We start from the raw sequence: 27,104 nt of genomic DNA, 5'->3' as shown, positions 1-27,104 counted from the left end.
TTTTATTTTAATCCTGTGGCCTTTACCAGTCCTTGATGAGAAAAATTGAATTAAAACTTCTGCGACTCTATTTCTAAATGTAGTATAGTTAATAGGAAACATAATTTGTAGATAGTAGTGAAGTTTAACTTAAATGTTCATATGCATTTTCAGTCTTCATCATACATTACCTTTTCAGCAGCATTTATTGACCCCTTTCTCCTTTATGTGCTCTCCTCCATTGGCTTCCGTGACACCAGACTCCTCCAGTTTTCCTCTTTCATTTCTAGTTACTCTTCTCCCCCTTTCAGGCTCACTTTCCTGTATTTGGCCATTAGATATTACAACTTCTTAAAGCACAGTCTTTAGTCCTTTTCTTATTCAGCACCTTACCTCTAGGCAATTTCATCCAATCTGTTACTTTATTATTTCTTCCTTCATGGTTTTTTTTTTAGGTTTTAACTGTACATTCACTTGTCTGATTGATTAATGTCTTTGTCTACCATTAGATTGCAAAGTGTAGAGCCTGTTACTTTTTTGCTTACTGTAATATCCCAAGGCCTAGTAAAGTTTCTAGTACATAGCAGGTATCTAATAAATAATTTTTTGAATGTTGATAATTACATCATTCTTTCAACATTTGAAATTCCAAATACCCCATATGAGCTAAGCACTATATAAAAATAGTGGGGTTTAACAAAGCTTCTGCCCTTTTATGTTCATGGGAGAAGATTGTCTGATGGGTTATAGAAAACTTAAAAAGCTTGAGAGCCTATTTGGTACTAATTTATTTTAATTATGCCCCAAACCTTTAAAATAACACTTGAGGATACAGGAGGTTAATGGATTTTAGCTCTTCATAAGGGCCACTGGTGCTGAAATCACATCATTCTAATTAGAGTTTTATATAGATTCTTCCTCCAGACTCCATCAGTTTGCTCTAATTCTATGATTATACACTTGCCATTTGTATTTATCATTACAAGGATTATTACCCATTTTAAAATGTCATTTAGCTTTCCGAGGGGATTGGGATTGTTCGAATGCAAGTCTTTTGGTTTTAAGAATTGAGAAACTTGGTCTATGGCCATGCCACCCTGAACAAGCCCTATCCTTGTCTGATCTCAGAAGCTAAGCAGGGTCGGGCCTGGTTAGTGCTTGGATGGGAGACCACCTAGGAAGACTAGGTGCTGTAGGCATAACAAATAAAAATAAGGGATTGTAAGATGACAAGGTCCTTGCAATCTGTGAGGTCAACCAAGGATTGCCTTGTCTAAAAAAAAAAGAATTGAGAAACTTGATTTTTTTTTTGACGGAGGACAGTTCTTTTACCTTGGGAGGTACCTGATATTTGGGTAACTGGAGGAAAGTGTACTTTTTTTTTCCTTTTAAATGAAATTGAAATATGGAAAGAGAGGCAGTTTTGTGAGAACCACTGGCTTGAGATATGGTCTGGATTTTTTTTCCTACAGAGTTGAAAGCGCTACTTAAATTTCCTTATTTTGAATGACTCTGGCTTGCCAGAATGGTAAGGGTCTAAGTAACTGTGGCCTCTGAGAAGAGCCTGAGTACCCTTTACCACCCCTTCCTTCACCACCTCACACATGCCCAAGGAGGTGTTTGTCCAGTATCATCAAGACCTGGATGATACTATTTAGCTATTAGGTAAACATGATGGAAAGTGTAGCAATCACTCTGACTGTCAAAGAGCTTAAATGTTCTGGCCATCATTTGTCGTTGTGTCTTTTACTAACCTGTTCAGAATTCTTAATAAGGAAGCAGTAAGATGAGCCTGGGTTTCATCTGGGTTAGGAATATCTCTAGCCTCCACTCTTCCTGCCAGATCCTTCAAAGGCTAGACAGGCCTAGGGAAAGCAGGCCTGCAGTGACTGGTATGGGCTGAAGGCTATAGGCTTTCAGAAGAAACACTGACTTTTCTTCTCTTGAATGTGTTCTTTAAGATCTTATTGGCCAAGATTAGTCAATGGTTGAAAAAACAGTATTTGTGATTAGCATGTAGTCCAGTAAGTGATTAGGGTTTCTACGTACAAGTTTAGGATTAAACCCTAGTTGTCAAAGTGTGATTTTTGCCTAGTTGTCGAAGAGTGATTTGCCTCTGAATGTCTCGCTTTAAACTGTGGTGGACAAGCCAATGGTTAATGTTTTAGATCTGGATCAAATGACTTTCCATGTCTCCACATCTAAGAAATGAGTTCTCTTTTTAGTTTAAAATTTTATTTCTGGTTTCCTTCAGGTAACAATGTGTGGGAAGTTGGTGATTTTTATATTTTTATAATACCATAAAAATTTTATACCTTTTATAGTCTGCTATAGGAGAATGGCTATACATTGATCTATTTTAAGATATCACTGTAGTGTTTTAACAAATAGCATTCATTTCTTTTAAGAAAATCAAGTTTTGTGTGAGATTTAAAATGAAGACTTATATAACAAATTAAATGGTTTTGACAATTTTCAGTTAATCAGTCATGTATTCCTTGATTACCAGACATGCACACTTGACTTTACATATAACATGAAGAAGACGACAGCAAGATTTCTATTCTCTAGGAAATTAGAATCTAATTATGAGGTAAGACTAACACATGAAACAACTAGAGAACCCAGTAGCTACAGTATGTATATAATCAGATACCAGCTTGTGATTTAAACTGTTACAGCTATAAGAATTCTAAGAGAACAACAGTGTTTTTGCTTATTATTCTCACCTCTCCTTTAGATGTATGTAACACGTTTTAACTTTTCATTTTACTAGGTACGGGGGCATCCTGCATCTATCCTTTACTTGGTAGTACCTTAAATGGCTGGTATTTCCTTGCAACAGAAGTAGATGATATGTGCTTCAACTATGCAAAGAAAAATGTGGAACAGAATAACTTATCTGACCTTATAAAAGGTTAGTCCTACAGAATAAATATCCTTTTCAAGCTTTCTTTATTAACCTGTCTTTCTAATTTAACACATCTCATTATCTTTTTTTTTAATATATTCTTTGGTAATTAAAAAAAATATGGTACGTTGTAATTGGGTTTGCTGTTTTGTTATCAGAATTAATTCAGAAAGAAATATAGTAAATATTTTATAATTCCTCATAATTCATGGATTTTGTATTTGTGAACTTGCCTACTTGGGGTTATTTTTAACCTCAAAATCAATAGTCGTGATACTTTGGTGGTCATCCATAGACAAATGCAGAGTGGCAAAAAATTTTGAGTCACCCAATGCACATGTTCCCAGCTGAAGTTGAACAAGGCCGTATGCTCTGCCATCTTGTTTCAGCTTTCGTACTGTAGACAAGGGTCCTTTTTACGGTCTATTTAGTGCCTTTTTTGATACTTCTGTGCTTTTTATTGGGGATTTTATTGTTTAAAATGGCCCCTAAGCATCGTTCTTAAGTGCTATATAGTGTTCCTTACTATAGGAAGGCTGTGATGTGCCTTACAGAAAAAATACAAGTGTTAGATAAGCTTCATTCAGACATGAGTTATTGTACTGTTGACCATGAGTTCATTGTTAATGAATCAGCAATATATATCAAATAAGGTTTCTTTAAACAGAAACATACATCAAATAAGGTTATGTATTGATTGGTTGATGAAAATGTTGGACCAGAGGCCCCCAGTCGCTTAACCCTCTACTTCTCCTAGGAGCCAATGAGACTCCTCTGTATATGAAGTAACCTAGTCACCATGACTTTAAAAGAGAAAACTCTACTTACTGTTGATTAAACTATACCGTCTTTTTTATTTCAGTACATGGAACTATACTATAAATAGTCAAATTCCCTTAATGATCAGTTACTTTTTATTTTTGTGCTTATTTTATATATAAATGGCTATTTTTTTTCATTAACAAGACTATGTTTCTTTATGGAAGCAATAGGCTTTTCTTACTAGTGTTAAGTGTATTATTACAAGAGGAAATACTAATATTGTTAATGCATTTTTTAGTTCTTCATTTCTGTATTACAAATTACTCTAGAATCTAGCAGCTTTAAACAATAAACATTTGTTATCTCATAGTTTCATTGGGTCAGGAATTTGGGCATGGCCTACTGGGGTGGTTCTGGTTCAGAGTCTTTCATGAGGTTGCCATCATCTAGAGGATTGACTGGAAGTAAAGATTTGCTTCCAAGATGGCTCATTTATATGGCTGTTAGCAGGAAGCCTTAGTTCGTTGCCATGTTGATCTTTTCTTGGGGCTACTTGACCATCCGTGCAGCATGTCAGCTGACTTCTCCTAGAGCAAGTAATTCAAGAGATAGGACAAGGAAGAAGCCACATTGCTTCTTATGACCTAACCTCAGAAGTTATACCCTGTCACTTCCATCATATTCTATTCAGTAAAAGGGAGTTAGTGAGTGCAGCAGCCAACACTTAAGGAGAGAGAAATCACATTTTTTGTAGCAACTGGTATCAAAGAATTCATGGACATATTTGAAAAACTACCACAGCATTAATAGTAGTTAACACTTCTGTTTTTTCTCTTAGTGGTAAAAGTACCACAGAAGACGCTCCTGATGGATGCTCTTAAAGAAGAATCTGAGATAGTCTATGACTTTTGCATGTGTAATCCTCCTTTTTTTGCCAATCAGTTGGAGGCCAAGGTAAAATATCTTCTTCTTTAAAATAATCGAGTATCAAAATTTACCTTGTTAGCGAAAATAAGAGCAAAGAACAACTTTTATATTGGAAGTTGTATCAGCACACTTTTGATGTCAAGCACCTGAAAACCCAATTCAGATTGACTTAACAAAAAAATTTATTAGATTACATATTTGAGAAATCTAGCAGTAATGTGGACTTCAGAAACAATTTGATCAAGGAGTTCATAGTAGTATCAAAACTGAGGCTCTTATTTTCCAGGTTTCTCTTGGCTTTGATCTGGCCCTTGGTTGTTTTTGTACTCAGGCTGGTTTACTTGTGGCAGAGTAATATTTAGGGAAAGGGAGGAGACAGTTGTTTTCTTCCCCAAACCATTAAACATTTAAGTTTCTTTTGATTGGACCAACTTAGGTCACAGTCCACTCCTGACTTGGACTTATCGGCTTAGACAGGAGGTCACTATTTTTACTCCTCTCTAAGCCAATAAGTCCATTTACTCTCATTTAATAGTAAACAAATGTCTAATTTAGTCTTTCCAACTTCAGATGAAAAATATATTTGCTTATGAATGTGTAAAGAGTTCTATACATTGAAGAAAAACAATGAGCCTATTAAAAAACTCAGCGCTATAAAATATTAATTTAACCCGTTTTCCTTCATCTATTTAATTCCCTAATAATAGAAATTAACATTAATCAGAAGGAAATAAGGGAGTGTTTATGCTTAAGGCTTTGAAAGAATAAATTGTTTTCAGAATCATTCAGATACCCTAAAACTATCATTTACATACCTCGTAACAAAATTAATTCCAGATTAAAGTTTTTGAAGGGGGAAGAAGGAGTTGGATAAATTTATTAGCAATACCGCCATTCTAGATTAGAACATAAAGTGAACAGGATCTAAGAAATCTAATTTTAGACTTCAATGCAGATGAATTATAAGAACTAAAATAGCCACATCCTAGAGATTTTTTGGTTCTTTTTAGAATTTTGAGATACAACATATATACATAAAACTGCATGTGCCATAAGTGTAAACTATGGATTTTCCAAAATGAACACTTCTGTAGAACCTGCATCCAGATGAAGAAATATACTATTACTAGCATCAGAACTAGATATCTTTTTATAACAGCTTTATAATTCACATACCTTATAGTTCACCCACTTAGAAGGTAAATTTAATTGCCTAAACTAAGATCATGAAGATTTATTCTTATGTTTTCTTCTAAGAGTTTTATAGTTTAGCTTTTATATTTAGATCTTGATCCATTTGAGTTATCGTTTAATATGGTGTGAGGTAGGAGTGTATTAAATATTTAAATTTAAAAAGTAAAATCATGAAAGTACTAGAAGAAAATGTAAATATTTATATAATCTTTGGGTGGAATATTTTCTGTGCATGATTCCAAGACAGAAAACTTAGAGAAAAAGTTCCAGAACTGGCTAAATAGAAAGGTAAAATTTTTATGTATTTAATCACAAACAGGGATGGAAAGTAAAAGACCCTGAGAAGGAATATTTGCATGAATACAGTTGTTTAAAATGTAATGTTCAATGATTATATGATTTTTTAAATCCTAAATGTAGCATGATATTTGGAAATTAAAATTACTTCTAAGCATTCTTACTTAGAACTAGATTACAGTCAATTAAGGTGTAAAAATTTTTCACCAGGATTTTTTGTTATTTTTGTTATTCAGGGAGTAAATTCTCGAAATCCTCGGAGACCTCCACCTAGTTCTGTAAATACAGGAGGTATCACAGAGATCATGGCAGAAGGAGGTGAATTAGAGTTTGTTAAAAGGATCATCCATGACAGTTTACAACTTAAAAAAAGATTAAGGTAAGTTGGTTATTACAACATGGGAGTATTTTTCCTCTGTGTAATTCTAAAAGAAACCATATAACAGAGTAATTTTTAGACAGTGGTCTAAAAAATAAATAAATAATGAAAGTAGCAGATTCTACAGTCTGCAAAGACCCTGTTTCTGAGGATGCTCTCATGCCTTTAATTGATTTGCATTTCCTGTAATCATGTATACTACATGGACAAAAAGAAGGAAAATACTATATGATTGTATTGCTTTCATTTCAGTACTGTGATGGAACAAAACTGATTCAAATATAGCTTTCAATTAGAAAGCAGATGGGTTCAGATCTGTCCCATGAACCAGAATAAATTTTTTGCCTAGTCCTTGAAGCAATTGTGTTCTTGGAATCAGTCTCCCAAACAATGACAGATGTGAGGACATTGAGCTGTCAAGAAGTTTATGAAGGGAAACTGAGATCACTACCCAGTTCCAGAGGAGAGTTAAATCTGTTCCTTTTTAAAAGCTAATTATTTCAGACAACACACCTGTCATTAAGTGGCATAAGGTACGCAAAAAGAGCTATTTGTCTCCCTTGACTTCTCACCCTACCAAGTGTTGTTGAAATGATGGGTAATGCGGTAGTTAGTTAAAAACTAAAAGGGCTTTCAATTGTAGGATTTGGCTTTGGGACACAGAGAAGATTTTTTTTTTTTTTAATTGTGGTAAAATACACAACAAAATTTAACATCTTAACCATTTTTAAAGGGTACAGTTCAGTAGTGCTAAGTACATTTATACTGTTCTGCAGCTAATCTCCAGAACTCTTTCTTCTTGAAAAAGTAGAACTCTATATCCATTAAACAGCAACTTCCCATTTCCCTCTCCCCCAACCATTAGCAACCACCATTCTACTTTTTGTCTCTCTGAATTTGACTATTCATTCTAGTTACCTTATATAAGTGGAATCATATAGTTTTTGTTCTTTTGTGACTGGCTTCCTTCCCTTAGCATTATGTCCTCAATGTTTATCTATGTTATAGCTGTGTCAGAATTTCCTTCCTTCTTAAGGCTGAATAATCTTCCATTTTTTGCATATAGAGCATTTTGTTTATCCCATTTATCTGTTGATGGACACTTGGGTTGCTTCTATCCTTTGGCTATTGTGGATAATGTTGCTGTGAACATGGGTGTGCAAATATTTTTTAAGACCTTGCTTTTAATTCTTTTGGATATACTCCCAGAAGTAGAATTGTTGGATAGGGAAGACTTTTTTTCTTTTTCTATTGGATTTATAGGTGTTTAAAGATGCTTATTTTAGTAAAAGGCCAATTCCAAAATCAACAAATATCCTGGTTTGTTAAGTGTGAGTTTATTTAAATATCTGTGGAAAGCAACTGGATTATTGAATGGTCTTAGAAAATTTACACATCATTGAAGCCAAAAGTTAATAAATTTTTGCTTTAAATTGATTTTTTCAATGACACATTAGAGACTTAAGTTATACTGAGCACTGAGGAGAGCCTGATTAAGTAAAATAAAGAAGGATAATATTTTATTTATTTATTATACTCATGAAAAGAGGTAACCAGGGCCATGTAACCATTTCAGTATCTGTCAGCTTTTGATGGTATTAGAGCTAACCAGGAAAATAGGGAAAGTTGTTTTCAGGAGGCTTTTAATCAGTAAATTTCTATTATTTCTAAAGTTCCATTTGAATTACAAAAATGTTTTAAAGAAACACCATTCTAAAGGAGAGAAATTGGTCAGTATGTTCCAAGTCTGCCTGTACCTGGCTCGTGGCAGACTCCAAAGTGAATTGAGGATATGTATTTACTAGCAAGGCTAAATTGCTGGAGCCCGTCTTATCTCTAGAGAGTTGACTGTTTTGAGTTTGGTGTCATCTTATGCAGTTATGTATTTAAAAGCAGGGTTCTGTAGTCTTGTCTGCTCTATTAGGACTCAGGCAGTTGAAAGGGTTGATAAGAGGAAGAAATGAAGTGATATTTATTGAAACGAGAATAAAGCAATGTGTTTTGAAAGAGTAGTACTTGAAAATGTTGTTTACAATTTCCAGCTGTACCATGACAACCTACATTTGTACATATTACCTGTTCATGTCCTCTTGCATATTTTTATGGTTGACGTAATATTTTTGAGAAATATGCATTTCTCAAATTTTAGAATGCTGTGAAAACCGCATATTTTGAAGCTCTGAAAAATAAGAGATTAAAAACAAATATTTTAACCCATCTGCTGCTTATCCCTCTAGATTTTTTTTCCTGTTGTTTCTGAAGAAGTGCAGAAACTAAGAATTTGTAACATTATGGGGTGAAATAACTTCATTTTGTTAGACTGATCTCAGTGATGGCACTCGAGATGCCTCACCTGTAGTAACTGTAGTTTTGTTTTGTATCTTAAGAAATTTTGCAGCTGGAAGGCCCTTGGGAGGAAGTTGTACAGATCAGAGACTAGGGACCTAGATCCCTTGATTCTGGTCCAGTACTCTTTACCACCCCATGCAGCCTCTGCAGCCCAGCCTGCCATTGGACTTCTGGTTACACAGCCTTTTTTTTTTTTTTTTTTAATCGAGGTATAATAGACATATTATTAGACAGCCGTTCTATTGTTGATGAAAATTTGCAAGTACTTGTCATTCTTACCTTTTACTTTTTGTGCCTGTGACTTGAGTTTAATACCATTTTCTTTTTTTAGAGACTCACTCCCCTAACCTTCTAAATAAATTAGCATTTATTAAACTCTTCATGGCGTGAATTCCATTCTTATCACTGGTTATAGGTCTATAGCTGATGCTCTTTATGGCAATGACTTTACGATTTTTCCAGGTACCAGAGATCTGTATCTAACAGAGTTCCAAGTTAATAGTGGTTTCATCCATTTCTTTTTACTTTTTTCTTTCATTTCTTACCCCCTGCCAAATGGTGGATACTTCTTGGATTTGGGTATAATCCATACATTTGGTATGGGCCTTTGACATGTTATTCTTTGACTTATCTTTTAAATTTTGTTTTCTCATTGGTAAAATGGGATAACAATAGCTACCTCATAAGATAGTCATAGAATTAAATGAATATATATTTGATCTAATAATGATGATGATGAACATTAAGATCATTTTAACTCTTGACGGTTTTAGGAATTCACTTGATTTAAATGCTAAGGTCCATGGTGTTGAAAGGAAATGTTATAAGTACTTTGTTATTTTATGTTAACGTAGAGCTTCCCTTCCCTTCCTGTTTTTTTTTTTTTAAACTAAGTGCTAGTTATGAAGTGTTATAGGTAATAGTTACAGGAACAATTATAAATTTTATAACTAGCTTTTAGTTAATGCTCCCGCCGAAAGGCCATCCAGTTCTACTGTGAACTTTGACTTGCCTTTATGAAATGGTAAGCCACTTCATTTTTTTTGTCTCTAAGGTTAGAATAATACCTTTTATAGTATGAAATGTCAGAACATAGGAACCAGCTCAAGCTAAAAATAGGACAATATGAGTTCAGAATGAATAATGACAATAATGGATTATAACCCACTGAATAAATAAGGGGGATAGAGGAGATGCTCTTCACTACAGTAGAATGCCAACTAATAAATGTAGAAGGAATAATGAAGTTAGAAAAATCACTATTTGCAATCATAGTAATAACTGGTTTATGGAAGAATCAACAATGGAAAATTTAAAGAGAAACAGGATATTACATAGTTTCAAAGTATCTCATAGATTACTTATTATTAAAAAGGGAAATATGATAACTTTACAGAGAACCTGGGGGATACCACCTTGACTAGGTGATCATCTCCTGATGTGAGGCACCTAGAAGGACACAACAGCACCTCTCTGTTCTTCATGCCCAAAATTATAACCTGAAACTAACTATGATGAAACTTCAGACAAACCAACTTGACAGTTCTTCAAAACTATTAATCACGAAAGTAAAAAAAGACCAAAGAACTGTTCCAGATTGAGAGACTAGAGAGACTTGATATATAAATGAAATGCATGATCCTAGATTGGATCTTGCATCAGGGGAGAAAGTCGTCATGAAAAACATTATTGGGATAATTGGTGAAATTTGAATATGGGCTGTATTCCAGATAATAGAATTGTATGTGTTAAATTTTCTTAATCTGATAATTCTGTGATTGTGAAAGAGAATGTCCTTATTTTGAAAACATACATGCCAAAATATTTAGGGTTAAAGGGGCAAGACGTCAGTAGCTAACTCTCAAATGGTTTAGGAAAAAAACACATGCACACAGAACAAGCAAATGGAGCAAAACATTAATTGGTAAATCTGGGTGAAGAGTATACTGCAGTCATTTGTACTAATCTTACAACTCCTGTACATTTGAAATTTTTTCAAAATACTTTTTTTTGAAATCTGCTGTTTCAGAGGAATTGCTAAATGCTGTAATGAGTTGCTACTTTCGTCATTAAAATAGTATAATGGGTTCAAAGTCTTCTGAGTAACTAGATCTTCCTATTGTTCATTTTTTTCTATTTGCATTTTGACTAGTCACAAGATGCCTGTTGAGAGTGTCTAGGATCTATTGGGTAGGCAAGTTTTATTAAGTGAAATTAACACAGAATTTTTAATACACCCAGTTACCTCTGCTTTTTCCATAAGAAATGTAACTTGCAGAAAACATTAAGTATATTAATGAGATTAAATCTTAAAAGATTTATAATACAGTATTCACCTTACAGAAAAGGTTTAAAGAAAACTCTCCCAAGCTTATATAAAGTACCAATAAAATATTTAACTATTATAAGCCTTACTTATCTACAGATTTGCTTTCCTTCATCTCCTGAGGAAATTTACGTTTTCTTTTGTCTCTCTGTTTTGGGCCATTTCTTGGTTTCTGGTGACTCTGATCTAATCTGTTCAGGAATGCTAATTTTAAAGGAAAGGTGTTAATTAACCTATTTTATACTGTCACTATGAGAGCACTGATTGCTCTTAATTTTTTTTTTTTTCATCTTGTTCCTAACATAATAAAGGCTTTTAATTCCTGGTTAAAGATTTCTTCATTTATTCACTGTCTTCTTAAAAGGAGCATTTTGTTTTTCTTACAAACATTTAAAAGCCACCAAATGAAATTTATTATGCTCTAAGTAAGTGTACCCAGGTTCGTTTAAAGTAGTTTAGGTAGAACAATTATTTCTTTGTATTTTCAAAGGGAAAAAGGGTTGACTAAACAAAAATAGGGGTAGTTACCTGTTGTTGAACTCACCAATAATGAAAACAAAATATTGCTTAATGCACACTATCTCTAAAGAAATATAATAGTATTTGTCATACTTGTAAAATTAATACTTTATTTATTAATTGTATTAAGTTGAACTATATGAAATTGCCAGTCTTCCACAATTTTCAACTGACAAAAATGGCAATTTTATATAGTTTTAACCTAATATGCGATTTTTAGAGGTTCTTCAATTCACTTAGAATTTTAGTCACTTTAAAAATTTATTTTCATAGTAGCTATTTTTGTATATCAACAAATAAAAATTGAATGCATATCTCCTTAATCTGAAATTTCTCTTTAAAAATAATATCTAATTAGATGAATGTCCAATGACATAGCAGTAATTATGATACTTGGTAGAAAATGCAGGATGGAGTATGTATTGCTAGTATAACTAAGCTATATTATAAACATGAAAAAAATGTGCAAAAAAAATAGAACTACCTTATGACCCAGCAGTTCTACTTCTGTATATTTATCTGAAGAAATCCAAAACACTAATTCAAAAAGATATATGCACCTCTATGTTCATTGCAGCATTATATACAATAGCTAAGATATGGAAGCAACCTAATACCCATCAATAGATGATTGGATAAAGAAGATGCGGTACATATATACAATGGAATATTACTTGGCCCTAAAAAGAGTGAAATGTTACCATTTGCAACAACATGGATGGACCTAAAGGATATTATGCTAAGTGGAATAAGTTAGACAAAGACAAATACCATAAGATCTCGCTTATATGTGGAATCTAAAGAATAAACTAAACAAAAGAGAAACAGACTCATAGATACAAAGAACAAGCTGATGGTTGCCAGACAGGACAGGCGTTGCGGACCTGAGTGAAAAAGATGAAGGAATTAAGAAAAAAAAAAATAGATGAATGAATTAAGAAGTACATATTGGTAGTTACAAAATACCTTTATAGGGATTTAAAGGTACAGCATAGGGAATATAGTCAGTAATATTGTAATAACTGTATATAGTGCCAGGTGGGTACTAATTGGGGGATCACTTTGTAAATTATATAAATGTCTAACCACTATGTTGTATACCTGAAACTAGTATGAAGTAATATTAAATGTCAACTCTAATTGAAAAATAAAAATGAAAAAAAATGAAATCTTGCCATTTGCTATACCATGGATGAACCTACAGGGTATTAATGCCAAGTTAAGTAAGTCTTGGTCTGTTTCTAATGATTGATTTTTTTTAAGATTAAAAAAAATGTTTTTTTATAACAGTTGGAATACAATATTATATTAGTTTCAGGTGTGCAACATAGTGATTAAACATTATGTAATTTAACAGAGTGATCACCCTGATAAATCTAGTACCCATCTGACACCATAGTTATTACAATGTTAACTCTGTTCCTTATGATATACTTTATATTCCCATGATTATTTTGTAACTACAAATTTGTACTTCTTAATCCTTTTCCCTTTTTCACCTAACCCTTAACCTCCTCTCATCTGGCAACCATCAAAATGTTCTTTGTATCTATGAATTTGTGTCCGTTTTGTTTATTTTCTTCTTTAGATTCCACTTGTAAGTGAAATAGTGGCATCTGTCTTCCTCTGTCTGACTTACTTCAGTCAGCACAATACCCTCTAGGTCCATCCATGTTGTTGCAGATGGAAAGGTTTCATTCTTTTTTATGGCTGAGTAATATTCCATTGTATATATATACCACCTCTTCTTTATCCATTCATCCATCCATTGATGGACACCCAGGAAGCCTCAGTATCTTGACTTATAAATAATGCTGCAATGAACATATGGATTCATATGTCCCTTTGAAGTAGTGTTTTAGGTTTTTTCAGATAAATACCCAGAAGTGGGGTAACTGGATCTTTCTTTTCTCTTGTTGTTACCTTTGTTTTAAAGTATTTTGATAAAAATATTGCTACCCCAGCTTTTGTTTGTTTCTGTTTTCATGAAACATCATTTTTCATCCATTTACTTCTAACTAGGTCTGTCTTTCAGTCTGAAGTGAGTCTCTTGTAGGCAGCATGTGTAAGAGTCTTGTTTTTGTGTCCATTCGGCCACCCTATCTTTTGATTGGAGCATTTAATCCATTTACATTTAAAGTAATTGTTGATAGATATGTAATTATTACCATTTTATTCATATTTTTTATTTTTATTTTTTTTATTAAATAAGTCTCTCCAACATTTTCTTTAATAACTGGCTTGATGGTGATGAACTCTTTTAGCTTTTTTTTTTTGTCTGGGAAGCTCTTTATCTGTCCTTCGACTCTAAATGATAGCTTTGCAGGGTAGCGAAGTCTTAGTTGTAGTTCCTTGCTTTTCATCACTTTGAATATTTCCTACTGATCCCTCTGGCCTGCAAAGTTTCTGTTGGGAAATCAGCTGACAATTTTATGGGAGCTCCCTTGGGGTAACTGCTTTTCTCTTGCTACTTTTAAGATTCTCTCTTTGTCTTTAACCTTTGGCATTTAAATTATGATGTGTCTTGGTGTGGGCCTCTTTGGGTTCATCTTATCTGGGACTCTCTTCCCTTCTTGGGCTTGTATGTCTGTTTCCTTCATCAGGCTAGGGAAGTTTTGTCATTATTTCTTGAAATAGGTTTTCAGTTCCTTGTTCTCTCTCTTCTCCTGGTACCCCTTATGATGCAAATGTTGGTACACTTGATGTAGTCCCCGGGACCCCTTACACTATCCTCATTTTTTTTGGATTATTTTTTCTTGTTGCTGTTCTGATTGGGTGTTTTCTGCTGCCTTATCTTTTAAGTCACTGATTCGATCCTCTGCCTCATCTAATCTACTGTTGATTCTTTCTAAAGTACATTTCAGTTTAGTTTTTGTAGTCTTCATTTCTGATTGGTTTTTTTTTATGGTTTCCATGTCCTTTTTTGATGCTCACTATCTTTGTGTTGAAATCTTCACTGAGATCAAAGTTCATTTAGTATCCTTATAACCAGTGTTTTGAACTCTGCTTCAGGTAAATTGCTTATCTCCATTATGTTTAGTTCTTCTTCTGGAGCTTTGTTTTTTTTTTCATTTGGGACATGTTTCTTTGTCTCCCCATTTTTCCTGCCTCTCTGTGTTTGTTTCTATGCTGCTATGTCTCCCAGTCTTAGTAGAGTGGCCTTATATATTAGTTGTGTCATGGGGCCCAGTGGCATAGTGTTTCCTGGTCACCTGAGCTGGTGTTCCACTTGTGTCCTTTGTATGGGTTGTGTGTGCTCTCCTGTTGTAGTTGAGCCTAGGTTCCTGTTTGCATGTCAGTGGGAGGACTGGGCGTGATCGGTAGAGGAGCTGTTGTTCAGGGGTTGACCCTACAGAGCAGGATTTGCTTTAGTAGAGCTCTGGTGCCTGCTCTGTCTGCCCTTTGGGTGTGTGGTCTTCAGATATGACCCTAGGTGGTGCTCCGGCTCAGATTGATCCAGTTCAGGGCCTCCTGGGAGGGGCCTTGCTACAAGGCAAGTTTAGCTGCAGCCTGCGCCCTACTGGGGCCACCTGGCATGAGCCACCAAGTGATCCACAGATGGCCACCACCCACTCTGGGCTTGGATGTGCCTCGAGAGGCCAAGCTGCAAACTGAGGCCAGCTGCCACTAGTGCTAGGCTTGGAGCTGCTCAGCAAGAGGTATGGAGCACGTCAAGGCCATATGCTGCTTATTTAGGTTTTGTGAATCTTTGAGAGATTTTGGAAAAGTCTGAAGCATGAGCCAAGACAGGCTGTTTGTATGGAAATTCCACTGGAAGCAGCTTGGGTCGGCCTGCAGGTTGAGTGGAGTGGGGTCTCAGGGAATCACCAGGGTGGGGTGACCAGTATTATCCTGGTTGATGGAGATTCAGATATGGTGGCTGCCTGCATCTGTAATCTGGGTGGGGTGGGCTCAACAAAGGAACAATGCCCTCTGCCAGTGCTTCTGTCCAGAAGAAGCTCCCTCTCCAGCCCTTCTCCAAAGCTGGACAACTCAGTTCTTCCCTGTATGTACCTGGCACCTCCTGAGCTACTGCCTCAGCCCTGGAGCTCAAAGAGAGTGAGTTAGTCAGCAAGTAAATTTGCACACAAGCCCTTTAGGAGGAATGTTTGTGATTCCAGAGGCTCTTCATTTCACTCAGTACAATCTCTGCTGGTTTTCACAGCCAGAAGTGGGGACTTCTCTTTCTGGCACTGGACTCCTGGGCTAGGGAACCCAATGTGGGATCAGGACTCCTTGTTTTTCCAGGGAGATCTCCGTAACTGAGATATTTCTTCCGATTCTCAACTGCCACACATGAGTGCCGGACTAGCTTGTTTCGCGTCTCTGCCCCTTCTACCAGTCTCAAGGTAACCTTTTCTATGTGTCCCCAGTTGTAGGACTTCTGTCCAGCTAGACTTCAGGTGACTCCCAATGATGGCTGTTCTGTAGTTTAGTTGTAATTTTTATATAGTGAGAGGAGGCAAGCACAGCATTTACCTACTCCACCATCTTGACTGGAACTCCTAATGATTGATTTTTTAATTCTGGTTGTGAGTCATTTTTTTGCTTCTTTTAATGTCTGTTAAATTTTTATTAGATGGTAGACATTGCAAATCTTAACGTTTCGGGGTGCTGTGTTTCATTGTATTTCTTTAAAAAGAGTGTTGGACTTTGTTCTGATGCTTAAGTTACTTGTGATCAGTTTGATCCTTTTGAATCTTGGCTTTTAAGCTTCATTAGAGTACATATAGCATAGCCTCTAGCCCCATTACAAAGTATTCTTTCCAGAACTCTACTAGATATTCCTTTTATTAACAAGGGGTTTCTGCTCTCACTAGTAGAAACACAAACTAGTCCCAGCTCTCTCTGGACTCCAGGATTGTTCAGCTTACTGTTTTATGTGATTTCTTTTCCTAGCCTCACTGAGTTTCACTCCACATGTGCAGATCATTATTCTGCAAAATATTCCAAGGAACTCATCTGCAGATACCCAGAATTTTCTCTCTGTGCAGCTCCTTCTCTTGTATTTTGCTATTCAAATCTTTACTGCCTCGGCCTCTCTGAATCTCAATATCTATCTCATGAATTTAGCAAGATTGTTAGGCTCCCTTTGAGTTTCCTTTCCCTGCATTGCAGCTTGGAAATTTCCTTCAAGCAATAAGCTCTGGCAGTTGTAGGACTCACACATTGTTTTTCTCTCTGAGATTGTAGATTTTCACTGCAGTTGTCCAACGTCTGAAAAACAACTGTTTCATATATTTTGCCCAGTTTCCTACTTGTTTATGGTAGAAAAGCAATTCCCATAGTAGTTAATCCTTCATAGATTGATGAGAAATGCTATATAAATTTTATACTTTACAAACTTTTTAGAATAATCAGAAGAAATAAATTTTGTCCTTTTACGTTTTAACCAGTTCACTCCATTTTCTCCACATTCCGATTTGTATTTACTATAAAAGAAATTGATTTCATGTTCTATTGAAACTCTAGTATAATATATATCCTTAATTATTTGCAGGTAGGGGCGTTTCAGAATAGAGGTTCATGCTAGATTTTTAAATTACTCAATATGGTGAGGGGGTGTTATATGGCACCTGTATTTTTTAGTTGAGTTATAATTGACATACAACATTATATTCATTTCAAGTATACATGTTTTTATTGTTATTTATTGACTAATTTCTGTCCTAAGGCTAAATGGCCTGTATTTGAGTATCACAGGTGAGACCTCTCTCTCTTTCACTCCCTTTCTAAATATATAACAGCCCTGAATCACTGGAGAGGCTTTGTGGGTTTTTGTTTTTGTTTTTTATGTTGCTTTTGGCTTGTTTTCCTTTGCTGGGTTTGTTCTTTGTCTAAATACATGTACAATTCTTGTTATTGTCACTTATAACTTAACTCAGTATTTGTTTGCTACTGTTCTCATTTTGTTCACTTTAGTAATGCTTAATTTAAAAATGTATCTACATAAACAGTATTTTATTTGTCTGATTTTGTTTTTTCCTAGGTGGTATAGCTGTATGCTAGGAAAGAAATGCAGCCTTGCTCCTCTGAAAGAAGAACTTCGGATACAAGGCGTAAGCCTTTATCATTACTGTTCTTGTGTATCTACTTTTGATGGTAGTTGGAGTACAGAATTTTCCTTTATAACTTAAAACTCTAAGAGAGGGTTTTTTGGTTCTATTTATTTATTTTTTTAATTTGTAATTTTAAGGACAAAAGGAACTTTTTATAAATTGTTAAAATATTTGGTCTCCTTTGATAATTACTTATAACAGAAAAAAGAGTGGGAAAACAGGTTAAGTAGAATATCAGAGAAACCAGAAATCAAAAAACCTGGCGTCTGCATACCACTGACCCCACACCTGACTCCTTTTAACTGCGGAAACTCAAGGCTACATAAGTTAGGGGGCTTGTTCCAGGTCACACATCTGGTTATCAAAGAACAGCTAGAACCAGAATGATCCTCAGTCCACTGTGCTTCCCCTTATGGTGCATCAGCTCCTTGCTTCTGTTTTGAAAAGCAGATGACAAATAAATACTACCCCTGTCTCTCCTCCCAGTTTCTGGTGTTTTGGCCTGAGTAAGCATGAACAGGGTGACTTTTCAGAGAAAGAGATCAGATGTGGGGTCAGTGGTAGAAACCAAGTTTTGGTTACTTTCTGACATTCTACTCATCTTATTTTTTCTACCACACCTTTTCTATATTAAAATTATAACAGTTACAATGTAGTGTTTAATTTTCTTTCCAAAATCTGATAGATAAAAGGGAGACTACATCGCTGTGTCTAGCTGGACTTTGGTGGCTTGCTTTCTTTTAAAAAAAAAAAAATTCTAATCATTTTACCAATAATTCTCTGAAGAGCTGTTTTTTGGGTGTTTGATATATTTGCACTTCCAAGCCAGAACCATAAATTTTCTCTCTAATGTTTTATGGGGGGGAAAAAACCCCACAACTTTGTTTTTATATAATCTATTTATTATTAGGCATCTATGCATAACTGTTGTTGGATAGTAGTGTTTGTTAACTGATAAAAAGAAAGACCAACACATGATTTAACATGAGGCAGCAGCCAGAAACACTGGTAGAATGACTACATTTTGGTGAGATGCTATGTTGTTGGTTTCAGGTTCCTAAAGTCACCTACACTGAATTCTGTCAAGGTCGGACAATGAGATGGGCTTTAGCTTGGAGTTTTTACGATGATGTAACAGTACCAGTAAGTAGATATCTTGCTTCTGTTTTTCCAAATGCCAGCACATGGCGAGTTTTAATAGGTCATAAATGAACTAAATCTGTACTATCTTGTTTTCCTGAAGTTTGCCCCAAATGCTTATGTCAAAATAGAAAGTGATTATAAACAAGACACAGTCCTGGAAGGCTGACTCTGGTGATGTGGAGCCTTTCTCATGGGTCGGAGCAACACAGTGATTCTTGCTTAGCAAACATAAATGAATTGGAAATGTATTTTTTAGGAATTAAATATTCAGGTAATACAACTTCTGTGGAAATACTTGAGGGTTTAATTATTCTGTTGGACACTTCTCAAGAATTGAAATGGAAATTGTTTATTTTCCTTTGCTACTGCTGCTTTCCCAGAGTAGCTATCTCCTTGGGTTCCTGAGTCAATATAGAAATGGCCATATTGGGTTGCAGGCTTTTGTAACATTTAGAACTCTTCACTAGAATAATCCCTATCTTGACTTTAATATTAGCCCTAGATTATTGATCAGTTTTGAAGCTGGATGATAGGTCTTTATCTTCTCGTCTCTACTTTGTGTATGCTTGAGCTTCAAATTTTCTGTAATAGAACATTTTAAAAAATGATTTGTTTCACAAACTTCTTGCTCTCTGTGCTACTATATGTAAAGGAAAAAATGCTTATGAACTGGTGAGACTGAATAAATTTTCTGGGCTGTACTGAGAGAGAGTAATAAAATAGCATTTGTTCTTGCACGAGTGATTGACTTATTGTTGCCTGGATCCTCCAGCCTTAAGTTTATGCACCCATTGCATGGCATGTGCTTCTTCTGTCCATAGTATTGATGGAGGCCTAGTACTTGGTTCTTCAGGTCTCTAATCCTCTATCCATACAATATCTCCTGTCTTTGTCCATATAATATCCCTTGTCCTTGTTCTTGGTGGTCCTCTCCCAAGGTCTTGGCTACTCTTGGTCTCTAAAGTCATCTTAAATGTTACTGTGTCTTTGAGCCTCTTGCCCTCCTCTAAGGACAGAGGAGTAGACACATGTGCAGAAGTACAAAGGGAGAATTTGCAGATATTTCTGAGTACATGAGCTCAAATTTGAAACCTGTCCTTGCTATTCTCTGCAACTAGATATGCTACTGGATTGAAGTAAGTTTCCCAGTCAAGTTTGAATGACCTGTCCCATGTAAGCCTAGACCCACCTCTGTACGATGAATGCTGTATGGTATGTAAAAGTTAGAGTTTGAAATATTGACTGGTTAAAAAGATGTTTCTGCTTTTTTGACCTCTCACTTTTTTTTGTCATCTAGAATACCAAGGCTTTCACACTAGATGGTTAAAATCATTAGTAATGTCCTAGGTTATTCCTGTGCAGACACTAATAGTTGTACAGAGATGGAAGTGCCCCTGTTTCCAAGTGTGTTTTGTTTAATCTGCTTCCCACATTTGTTGGCACTGCAGGAAGAAGAGCTGATGATGATCTCTGGCCCTCTCCATACCATCTCAGAGACCAGAGTTGCCCTTGCCCTCTTGGATTAGTGGTTATTTCAGATCAAAGTATCAAAGGGCACTTTGTTTCTGTGTTAACAAAATCAGCTTATTTTAAAAAAGAATCTTCTAAGCCTTCTTCCCTCCCTGTCTGTCTTTTAGGTCATCCTTGAGCCCTGTTCATAGTTTCAGCCATCAAAGAATGCCTCTTGCTAAGAGCCTCAGATTTATCCCATGCCAGAGTACTCATTCCTCCCCACCACTATGCCAATCCAAAGCTGTTAATAATGCATTCCCAAGTGTTCCATTACATGCACTTAAACTACTACAGGGAAAATGGGAATTTCTGATTTGTGGTAACCCAGCAACAGTTTCTTAGCACTAGTGCCCTTCACCAACAACTGTTTTCCCAGGGGTAGTCCCAGGGTACTCATGAGGCTCTTGGTGGGCTGTCCTCCCTGTTCTCCTTTTCTCTACCTGGACCTCTCCCCACCCCTTGCTTTTCGAAGGGGTGACTGTTACCTGACTTTCCTCCTCTTGCCTTCGTTGGGAGTGGGGAGAGAAAAGGATGATCTTTTAGATGAGGAGAAGAAGCCAAGAACTAGAGCTAGTTAAGAGAAATATTGACCTACTTCCCCACCCTACCCCTATTCCTGCCTTTTTAGGGTAAATGTGCAAGTTACTATGGCAACTTCTGTTTTCACTTGTCTCAGGCTTACTGACTTGTTTCTTTTGGTGCCGAATGCTGAAAAATTCTAATTCACTACTGATTCAAGTGCCTACACTAAGCCCATTACTGGTCTGGATTTATGTAAGCAACAAAAAGATGAGTCCTAATGTTGATAGAATTTTTGTACAATCATTTCTGATTGATGATGCATATAAGGAAGCATCTTGTAAGGACTATTCTTTACAGAATTTTAACAAGGCACTTAGAATGCCCCTTTGTCCCAGGTTCTCTTGTAATTGCTCTAGGCATTATTTTAGCTTTGCTTTTAGAAGTTTGATACTTATTAAAGGAAAAAGGAAAAATAATGTGGCTCTAGCAAGTTGTGCACTCTTGGTATGAGCATTGCCTAGGAACTCTGGTTTTAAAAAATTCTTCCCCTGTGTTCAGGACATTGCCTGGGACTTTCCTGTCTACAGAATAACAACTAGAGGGCCTTTTGGAGAGCAAATGGAGGGGACAAGTCATATTAATTAGGTAGCCTTGTCAGTGTCAGAGTTGGGATCTCCTGTCAGTGCTCTACTTACTATTCCATAGGTTTTCAAACTAGTTCCAGATAGATTAGAGTAACTTGTAGGTGTCCCAGGGGATAACAGTTGCATGTAGACATCATGCTGGTACTCTCAGACCTCACATTTTAATCAAAGCTGATCTTTTAGCAGTATTATTTATTGGTTTTATTTGTTGAGAGGATTCACTGTTAAGAAATGGTTTGACAGTCAGTACTATACCAGCTACACATTACGCTACAAAACAGATGTTTAGGGCTGAGCTCTTGAGCAAAACCAAAGCTAAGGACCCTGTTCTTAGTTATTTTTCTTATTAAGTCTGATCTTCATTGTGATAATACCCTAGAAATAAGACACCATTTACTATCTCTTCAAATGATTAGTTTAATAGGAGAGAAAAACACTTGAAGTATTGATGCAGAATTGTGTGTAGGTAAGTTCTGAAATGAATGGTAAGGGACAAGAATGGCTGGGAGTTAGGGAGTTCAGAAAAGGTAGCTGTTCAGGATGGGCTTGTCAGAGACGACTTCATGGAGGAGGAATTAACTGTCGATATCTGACTGGTACTTGGTGCTCAGTATTTTCTGAATGTTAGAAGGAATGATATAGGACTTGTACTAAGGTGCAACATTGAGAGCAGGAAGTTAATAGATTTAGTATATTTGAAGCACTGCATATACCTTTGTTATTTGAATGCTTCATACACATTATGTCATTTTATCTAAACTTGACAACCTGAATTAGACGGTATTATCCCCACTTTCTAGATGACTAAACTGGAGCTTCTAAAAAGTCAGGTTGGAACTCAGGTCAATCTGATTTCATAGCCTGTGCTCTTAGTCAGTATGATACTCTGCTTTCCAAAGAACCACTGTTTCTTCCAGCCTGTCCATGTAATACCTACTCATATAGTCATTCATCATCTTGCTTATAGGCCTTCCCCAACAGCCTCTCTTCTCGTGTAAGAGTCTTTTGGGTTCATCCTAAGCTCACCAACCATTCTGCTCAAAAACTCCTGAGTGGCTTCCTACTGCCAATGGGCTCCTCATTTGGCTCCTTGGGCCTCCCATATCTGTCTTTGACTTTCCCTTCCATTGTAATCACTCCCTGTTTTCTTGACTATACTATCTTCTACCATATTAGCCTCCATAGACTTCTCAGTGACTGTGCAGCCTTTGCTCACAGTCCTTTCTCTGTCTTGTCCATTCCTCACACTTCACTACAGCCCAGCTCAATTCCAATTTCTGCATAAAGCTGTCTTAACCATTCAGCCCATAGAAAGCTCTGGACTTGTACTTATTTTTTTCAGCTATTTATATTCACCATAAACTTCTTTGTGGCATACTTTGTATTGGTATTTTGTTTAACTGTGGCATGGTGGATAACATCAAAACTATTGCATGGTGTTTAGAAAATGCCTTTTATGAGCTGGCCCCTACCTATCTTTATGTTGAACAGATTGCTTAACTTCTCTAAGCTTCAGTTTCCTCATCTGTAAAGTGGAGGGTATTAATAGTACCTACCACCTAGGAGTGTTTTGAGGATTAAATATACTTAACACAGTGCCTGATGTGTAAGTGCTCAATAAAACATATTGTAGTTATAATTTCTCATCATTTCCTTCCTTTTCACCCACCCTTCCCTGTATTTGATGCTCCAGTAATGTTGAGCTACTGCTCTCTGGGATTCCTTTTTTGTTGTTGTTGACATAAAGAGAATATCCAAATAGTCAATAGATAACTAAAAATTGTCTGGCAATTCCTCTCTTTCTCTCTGACCATCAAACTCCTTGTCTATCAAGTTACCACCTGTGAAGCTTGCCCTGACTCTTCTTAAGCTGATATTGGGATCCTTCTCCTGTGTTCACTATAGTGCTTTGTCCATATTCCCATTATTTTATCTTTTATGTGGCATCAACCTAGCGTAACATCTGGTCCTCAAATAATAATTGTTAAATGAATGAGAATGAAGGAACAAATGAAGTGGTAAAGTGATTCTCATAATTTTCCACTGAAGTACCAGTTATAGCAGAAAACAGTTATTGACAAACCCCTGAGCATCAAGGTAACAATAAAGAAGTTCCCAGAAAGTACTCTATGCTCATGTAGTCTCCTCTTTTCTCTTTAAAGTCCATTCAAATTTTGTATTCTATTTCATAATATATATGTGTGTGTTTTCATTTTTTAAAATCAGAGTAAATATTGGGTCAAATTGACAATCTAAGAAGATATATTTATCATTTGGTTCTGTTGCTATTGCTACAAAGTATGACAAATAAGATTTATTTTATAAATTGTAAAAATTGGTTAATTCAGTATTTCTGTTTTTTTTATTTACTTTTACCTTTCTATTTCCGAAATGCAGCTTTCAGAATTAAATACAGTGCTAGATTGGCTGGTCTTACATTTATTCTATTATTATTTATCAGAACATTTTGATTTCAGCTTATAATTATTTTTAATTCCTAAAGGAATTCTTTTTTGGAATTTGGAATTTTGTTAAAATTGCTTTTAAAACTCACATAGCTTATTTCGAATGTTTATACCACAGACATCTTGATTTATCCATTAATTTGGAAGTTCCCAGAGGGCACAAATCATATATTTTTTCATTTATTCTACAAAATTTTTGAGCAGTACACGGTAGTTGGCACTTAATATTTACTGAACCAGTATACCTTTTTTCTACCCTCCTTCATTGGAGAAGAGGGGATTAAGTTTAAGGCACTATTTTTTTAAAAAGTTTTAGCTTTTTTTGATATTTCCTTATGGTAAATAGTTTAGAAAATATGGATAATTTTTTAAGGAATAAAATTACCATAAATTTTACCACCCAGAGATAACTACTGTTAATAATTTTGAGTATGTTTCACATACTCAAAGAGTAGTTTCTTTTTTTAAATTAAATTTTAATTTATGCCTAAATAATACATACAGAAAGTTGTACAACAAGCAGTACAAGAGAATTTATGATAAAAGCAACTTCTTTACACTATCCCACTCCTCAGAGAGAAAATATTTTAGTGGATTCTAGTTCCTATGGTGATGATACCTTCATATCTCTTGATCTTTGCTGTCCAATATTCTGGCCGCTAGCACATGTGACTCTTAAAATTAATTAAAACTAAAATTAAAATTTTATTATCTCAGTCTAAATAGCTGTATTTCAGCTGTTCAGTAGCCACGTGGGGCTAGAAGCTACCATCTCGGCCAGCACAGATAATGAACATTTCTGTCATCACAGGAAGTTAATATGCTTTTACATTTACTTTTACTCTATAGTGCCGCCCTATTTCTCCCTGCCTCTTCTTCTTCTTCCCCTCTCTCCTTCCTTTGTAATTTGTTGAAGAAACTAGGATATTTATCCTATAGATTTTTCACACCTGGACTTTTCTGAGTGCATCTTTGTGGTGGTAACAGGTTCCTCAGGCCCTGTTTTTCCAGTAATTGGTAGTTAGATCCAGTCTTGATCAGATACAGGCTTGATTTTGGGGAATGGATGGAGAGGGGCAAGACTACTTTCTAGGTGGTGTATGCTACACTTCCATCAGGAGGCACATAATGTTTGCTTGTGTCTTTTTGTAATGTGAGCAATCATTGATAATCATTGCCTAAATCCATTAATTTAGAATTGCAAAATATTGATATTTCAGCTCTATCATTCATTATTAGTTGAAGTACTTTTTATAAAGAGAAACTTCCTGATATCAATTATTTGGTTACTCAACAGTTCATCTGGTAAAGGCAGGATAAATGCTTGATTATATTGCTTTATATTTCAGTTTTAAGAATGATGAGTTGATGGTTCCCTATCTCCCAAAAATGACCAAAGAGAATGGTTTAGCTTTTGTTTTTCGAGTATCCTGAACTCATGGATTTACACTTTCAATATTTTTTAATATATTACACTTATTATCTTTATTGGTCGATCTTTGGCCTTGAAGGATTTATTCAGGTTTACTCCTCAGTCTTCTTATGAAGACTGTTACAGTCTTTCGTAGCTTCCTTGCTTTCTAATATTACAAGTTGTTCCTGGCTCATATTTTTTTCTGCAATCAACCGTTTCTCCAAGGACCTCTGCTTTATTTTAGTGGGAAATGGTGTTTAGAGGTATTTATATGGGAACTACATTGGTCATTATTGGGTTGATCATTGTTTTTAGCCTTTTTCAGTGGGTAGAGCTAGGAATTATTATTATTTTCCTTTTAAAGATGAAGTTCATTCTAAGTTCATGTTGATACTTTTTATTGTTTCTATCCAACATCAGTTGTCCATCTATATCTACCATTCAAAAATTCCTTATCAGAAATTGCAATCATCAACCATACTAACATAATTACTCATTTGTTTTGATCCACAATATGCTATAAGTCTCAAAATTAACATTACTGTCAACAAAAAGATTTCTGAAAATAGCTATATTTTTCATTTCTTTTGTCCTTGGGGACAATCTCATGATAGGTTTTAAGGTCATTTGCAATTATTTTTAGGGATTGCCTTTTTTGTATTATTTAATTTTGTTTTGTAATTGTAAAATATATTTACATGGTTTCAATATCAAATCTCAAACAAAAAAGGTATAGTCAGAAGGCTAGCTTCTTTCTCTTGTCTCATTCACCCTAATCCCTCACTGCTCCCTAGGTTACTATTTAAATGATTTTATAATTTATCCTTCCATTGTATTTTTAATATAAGGAAATACACCCATAGAGTTATAATCACCCTCCTTTTTTTATTTTTTAAGTTTTATTAGTTTAAGTATACAGTACATTGATAAGACATTTCTATCATTTATGAAACGATCCCCCCATACCTCTACCTTCCCTCTGGCTCTACACATAGGCATTACATTAATGTTAACTGAATTCCCTATGCTATGTTCCTTATCCCAGTGACTGTCTATCAACTACTAATTTGTACTTTAACTCTTCACCTCTTTCTTCCAGCCCCTCAACCTCCAACCCCTTTTAATTTTATTTTTTTAAGAATTTTATTTACTCATTTGCAGCAAAGTAAGGATTTAATTAACTTATTTATTTTAATTTATTTTTTATGGTGGCATTGATTAACAAAATCCAATGTTTCAGCTGTACATTTTAACAGTAAGGCATATATATATTTACACTGTCTATTCACCTCCCATAGTTAGATTTCTTTCTGTCACCACATATTTGACCCCTTTTACTCCATCTACCTCCTCCCTCCTCCCACCATCTGGTAACCACTAGTCTGTTGTCCATGTCCATGAGCGTCTGTTTGTTTGTCCTGTTCATTTGTCGCTTTTAGGTTTATATCCCACATATAAGTGATATCATGTGATTTTCAACTTTTTCTATCTGACTTATTTTGCTTAGCATGATTATCTTGAAATCCATTCATGATGTCGCAAATGGCAGTATTTCATCTCTTTTTATGGCTGAGTAATATTCCATTGTATATATGTACCACAGCTTCTTTAACCAATCATCTATCATAGGACACTTTGGTTGCTTCCATGTGCAATTCTAACAGGTTTGAGATGGCATCTCATTGTGGTTTTGATTTGTATT

The 27,104-nt window shown here is 35.3% G+C and overlaps 1 protein-coding gene and 1 pseudogene across 1 annotated transcript in view; both read left to right on the top strand.

Annotated features, from left to right (window-relative positions):
* METTL16 (methyltransferase like 16) overlaps nt 1-27,104 on the top strand; it is a 61,775-nt gene that overhangs the window by 24,648 nt on the left and 10,023 nt on the right. Inside the window, exons 4-8 of the mRNA XM_006925090.3 lie at nt 2,756-2,896; nt 4,491-4,606; nt 6,307-6,449; nt 17,633-17,702; nt 18,756-18,845. Of these exons, the coding sequence (XP_006925152.1) occupies nt 2,756-2,896; nt 4,491-4,606; nt 6,307-6,449; nt 17,633-17,702; nt 18,756-18,845 (560 nt within the window). The remainder of the gene's footprint in view (nt 1-2,755; nt 2,897-4,490; nt 4,607-6,306; nt 6,450-17,632; nt 17,703-18,755; nt 18,846-27,104) is intronic.
* Nucleotides 1,059-1,178, top strand: LOC112473374 (annotated as a pseudogene).

This window comes from Pteropus alecto, unplaced genomic scaffold (assembly GCF_000325575.1).
Source record: "Pteropus alecto unplaced genomic scaffold, ASM32557v1 scaffold98, whole genome shotgun sequence".
NCBI classification, from domain to species: domain Eukaryota; kingdom Metazoa; phylum Chordata; class Mammalia; order Chiroptera; family Pteropodidae; genus Pteropus; species Pteropus alecto.
Note: the sequence above shows the minus strand (reverse complement) of the source record. Positions and strands in the feature narration are given on the sequence as shown.